This window comes from Haematobia irritans, chromosome 5, assembly GCF_050003625.1.
Source record: "Haematobia irritans isolate KBUSLIRL chromosome 5, ASM5000362v1, whole genome shotgun sequence".
In the NCBI taxonomy this organism is placed as follows: Eukaryota; Metazoa; Arthropoda; class Insecta; order Diptera; family Muscidae; genus Haematobia; species Haematobia irritans.
Window position 1 is genome coordinate 102,728,408 of NC_134401.1, and position 5,516 is coordinate 102,733,923.

A 5,516-nucleotide genomic window follows, 5' to 3' on the forward strand; every position below is an offset into this window, starting at 1 on the left:
CAAATGTACACTGAAAAAAATATTGTCGTGAGGCCAAGGATTTCATGTCCTTAAGGAAGGAATGCAATCTTTATTTAGCATAGAAGACGCATCTCTAATATAAAGTTTTTTTCCTTGTCCAAAAGTCGATTCAATGAAGTCGTATTGTCCTTATAATTAAGTGATTTGACTTCAAAATGGGTATCATAATATGAAAGCAAAAATTGGGCTAAGGTCAACTTGACTTTAATGATTCATAAAAATTCTTTAAAATTAACGAAGGTGTCTTTAAATTTGTTGTCTTTTTGCATCTTGACTACAAAGCAAAAAATCGTTCAAAAATAGGACATGTTTTTCAACACTTTATTTTAAAGATGTTTTTTACTTGAAACATTGCATAATGGAAGTCGAGTCTGAATTTGGAAAATAAAGTTGTCTTTAACTCATTTTTAAAGGACTTTGATAGAATATGAAACCCAAATTTAGAAAAGAAGTGTGTCTTAAAAGTATCCTTACTTGTATTCTCCGCTTCTTTGGCTCGGAATCAATACCAAAATTGTTAAAGTAAAGACAAAATCTTTGGAACAGGGCACGCTTTTTTTCAGTGTAATATAACTGTTAATATTCACCTACATATACAGTGGGGAACAGTAGTGGAGATATGCTAGCAATGTTTATTTGAATTGTTCAGCAAAAAATTCAACTATATTTAAGATAATATATAAGGTAAATTAAAAACAAGAAAGGAAAGTCTAAAGTCGGGCGGGGCCGACTATATTATACCCTGCACCACTTTGTATATCCACATTTTCGATACCATATCAAATCCGTCGAATGTGTTGGGTTCTATACATAAAAGTTTTTCTTCCCATATGCATATATCTGAATCTGACTCGATCTGGACAAAATTTGTTAGACTTCTTCAAAGTCTATTGACTTTAAGTCGGCTAATGCTCTACGGTGAAACACAACGTTACTAAAAAATATGGGAAAAATTTAAATCTTGGGCAATTTTTAGGCAACTTCGCAAAAGTATATTTATGATTTATCGGCTGATATATATGTATTGGAACTTTACGAAAATTGGAGTCATTTGTCAAGTTTTCGACTAAGCAGTGGCGATTTTACAAGGAAAATTTGGTATTTTTCACCATTTGTGACGAAATCAGAAAAACATACATATGGGAGCTATATCTAAAACTAAACCGATTTCAACCAAATTTAGCACACTTTACGATACTATCAATTGCACTCCTTGCGCAAAATGTGAAGCAAATCAAGCTGAAATTCTGGCCTCTGAGGTCATATTAGCAGATATCGTTTACTGAACCGATTTCTTCCAAAATCAATAGGGTTCTATTCTGACCCAAAACACCTACTTGTGCCAAATTTGAAATCAATTGGACTAAAATTGCGACCTACACTGTGATTACAAAAATGTGTTCACAGACAGACGGACGGACGGACATGACATTGGCTGATAAGTTCCCTGTCTAACAAAGAAAAACACATTTTTTTTGTCAAAATTCGTTTTTATTATTCAACATAGTTCCCTTCAAGAGCGATACAACGATTATAACGACCTTCCAATTTTTTGACACCATTTTGGTAGTATTCCTTCGGTTTTGCCTCAAAACAGGCCTCAGTTTCGGCGATTACTATTTTCAGGTGAAACAGTGCATATGTATATGCAAGCACAGTATGCTTTTTCAGAAGCATCACAGAAACCGTGAATTTGAACCTGTTTATCAGGGGAGTAACTTAACCAGCGGGGAATCTTTATACGCTCAATATCCGGAAAATTTGCAATAAAATGATTCCATTTCTCAAGTGCGTGTGGCTTGACTTCCTCGTCCCAGTCGGTCCTATCAATCCACAGTTGTTGCAATAGGACTTTTGCAACAATTATAATGGGGGATAACCACCCAGCTGGATCGAAAATTTTCGCTATTATAGACAATATTTTTCTCTTTGTTAAAGGAGCAGATGGAACAGAAATGTTCGAAATCTTGTAATAAAACATGTCAGTCAGTGCATTCCAACGAATGCCTAATGTTTTGGTCTCACTTGTATTTTCCAGTTTTAAGAAATCTTCGTTTAGAAGATCCTCGGGGGGCATTTGGTTCAGTATTTCAGTATGGTTGGCTGTTAGCTTTTTTAGAGGAAAACCAGCAGAATCGAGCAAAGCAATTAATTGCAACAAGTAATATTTAGCCTCAGCAAGCGAGTGGCCACCAGAAAGAATATCATCTACATAGACTTGATGTTTTAGTATTCCTGAAGCATTGGGATGTGTAGCCACTCCATCTTCGCTCAATTGTTGTAGTGTTCGGATAGCCAAATATGGGGCACAGTTAACTCCGAACGTTACAGTCTTTAGACAGTAATCGTGAATGTGTTCAGTTTCAGAATTTCGAAATAAAACTCGCTGAAATTGTCTATCATCAGAGTGTACATATGTCACCGTTAAACACATATTTGTAAAAACGCCAACGCAATATCACATTCATTAAATCATTTTGAAGAATGGGCCCAGTATGTAAAATGTCGTTTAGAGAAAGACCGGTAGACGTTTTCTTTGAGGCATTGAAAACGACCCTAACTTTAGTGGAAGTTCGTTCAGGTTTTACTATAGCATGATGCGGTAAGTAAAACGAATAGTATTTTTCATCTTTACAGATTTCAGAAGAAGTAGTTGGCTCCATATGATCTAATTCCAAGTATTCAGATAGTACAGTTTCATATTCAGAAGCTAACTCAGGCGATTTTTTTAAATTCTTCTCCGTACGTAGGTATTGGCCCATAGCTGCTCGTCTCGAAGATCCGAGAACTAATTTAGATGGAAAATCTTGTCGAAATGGCAATCGTACCATATATCTTCCATTTGGTAGGCGACTGGTGGTTTCAGAATAAAACTTTTCACACCAACTATCGTCATCAGACAATGGATTTACAATAGGGACTTCTTCAAGCTCCCAAAATTTCCGAATGTCATCGTTTAAAGTTTCATGTGATGCCACCCACGAGGCAAAAGTCGAAATAGTTCGAGGTTTTGGAGGGCCACTTATAAGCCAACCAAATTCGGTGTTCTGGGCCAAAAGGCACCCAGCTACATCCCTCTCTACTCCCGATAATATGATAGAAGGCAAAACATCACTTCCCAGTAACATATCTATGGGACCAGGCTTGAAGAAATTCGGATCAGCTAGCTCAAGTCGATTCAAATCGCACCAGCTAGTAATGCGTGTGGGAGAGCTTGGCATTAAGTGTTTTAAATTAGAAACAACTATAGCAGAGGTATTTAATCTAAACTGAGATTTGCGAGATTTCAATGTTATGTGACACATTTTTGTAGAATTCTCCAGTGTGGTTCCTCCAAGACCAGAAATTCTTGTGAATGATCTCTTCGTAGGAATCGCGAATTTATTTACTAATTTGTTGGAAATGAATGACTCCTGTGAGCCTTGGTCAATGAATACTCTAATAGTGATAGCCTGCCCCAAATGTTCCAAGTCCACTAAAGCGGTGGGTAATATAGTTTCCTCCCCAGAATTAGCATAGTTAGCATGGACATTAACCGTAGGTTCGGAGTAAGCAGCGGCCGACGTAGTCGGTTGGGTTTCAAGCGCACTTTCAACATAAAAAGATCCAACATTGGATTGAGGATTGTGTTGCAGTCGCGGTTGGTCAGAATCCGAATGCAGAAGCGTGTGATGCTTCTCTTTACATATCTGGCAGACATTTTCACTTAGACAGTTTTGAGACGTATGTCCGTACGACAGACAATTTTGGCATACTTTATTTTCCATAACACACCTCATTTTCTGCGAAAATGGCCAAGATCGAAATTTGGAACAGATACGTAATGAGTGACCCTTTTTGCATGCTTTACATGCACGTTTATCATTGGGTTCAGACTTGGTATGATAGGATTGCGTCTTATTTTGAACAGGGGCAGGGTTGGATGGTTTTCTCATATCAGATATTGATTCAAGCATATCTAGCCGTTTCGATATGAACTCATCAAGTTGCTCCCAAGAAGGCATTTGTTTATGGTCAGTAAGCGAATTCTCCCAAGCAGTCAAAGTTTCTTCAGGTAATCTTGATGACACCCAATAGACCAAAATAGGATCCCAAGACGCGACCGAAATATTATAAGTCTTCAAAATTGAAGTACAGTTATTAATCGTGTATTGCAAATTGCGCAAAGCCTTTCCCTTTTCAGATGTTACACGTTCCATTTCAAAAATTTTCCTCAGTTGGTGGTTTATAAGGATTCTTTTATTCTCATAACGCTGACGGAGCGCTTCCCAGGCCAATCTGAAGTTATCGTCCGTAAGAGCGAATTGCTTGACAATTTGATTGGCTTCACCACGAGTTTTTGCTCTCAAATGGAAAAGCTTTTGTGCCGATGAAAGTTTTGGGTGTTTAATGTAAATGGCTGAGAACATGTCCCGAAAACTTGGCCATTTATCGTAACCCCCTGTAAACAGTTCAGTATCGCATGGTGGAAGTTTAACAGAAAATCCGCCTTCATCAGACTGTCTAGTCTCAGTTCTGTCAGGTGCCACAGAGGACATCTCCATCTTTCGTTTCTCAATACCCATCAAGTCCAACAGAGAAGTCTTACATATCTTATATGACTTGCAAGACTCGTTGAATTTTGAATGTAGCGATTCCTTTTCCGATTGGGTGAACTTTTCTTCAGAGGTCATATCAGCCTCATATACTTGAGTTAAAGTGTGCCAACGCCTTTCCAAGTCGTCAAGATCGACTTGTAAACTCGACAGCGAATGTTCAGATATATCGATTTGAGCGAAGTTCGCACAGAATGTGACCAATTGGTCCGAGAAAAATATAAATTTTTGCGAAGACATATTCCCAATCGCGTTGAATGTCAATGGAACAACAATTTAAGTGTTAACAATAGTGCTTTTGAAATCTCAAAAAATCAAATGTTGTCGTGAAAATGGGAAATCTACAGTCAACAGTGAAATGGGTATAAGTATCAAAACTTTACTGATCAAAATCAAATATCTAATTCAACAGAACAGTTGTTGTAGATGTGAATCTACACGCAATTACGAATGGTAAAAATGCTCTAGAAAATGTTAAAATAAATGTGTATCAACAACAGAATATTTCAAATATAATTTCCAACAACAGCAAATAGCCCAAATTAAATGTGTAAAAATAACAGAATATTTCAATGTAAATGCGTAGCATCAACAGAATATCTCAAAGATAATTTTTAACAACAGCAAAATAGCCCAAATGTGTAACAATAACAGAATATTTCAAATGTAAATGCGTAGCATCAACAGAATATCGTAGTATGTAAGTAACAGTGAGCAACAGTTGCAAATGCCTTAATTTAAAAGTGTAGAATCAACAGAATATATCGGTGTAGATGTTTAAATACTAAAATAAATTTGTATCAACAATAGAGTCTTCTCAATGTAAATGTGTAACAGAAATAGAGTATTCCAAATCAACTGTGTACACTGAAAAAACAGTGAACCTACAATTTTCGTTAA

At 36.7% G+C, this 5,516-nt stretch overlaps 1 protein-coding gene across 1 annotated transcript; it reads right to left on the reverse strand.

The window, feature by feature from the left end:
* Positions 1-1,621: 1,621 nt before the first annotated feature.
* LOC142239957 (uncharacterized) lies at positions 1,622-4,856 on the reverse strand. Its single transcript, XM_075311688.1, has 2 exons — positions 2,484-4,856; positions 1,622-2,407 (listed from the first exon to the last, which is right to left on the reverse strand). Exons 1-2 carry the CDS (start codon positions 4,854-4,856, stop codon positions 1,622-1,624), a joined length of 3,159 nt encoding a protein of 1,052 aa, XP_075167803.1.
* Between the last annotated feature and the right edge of the window lie 660 nt (positions 4,857-5,516).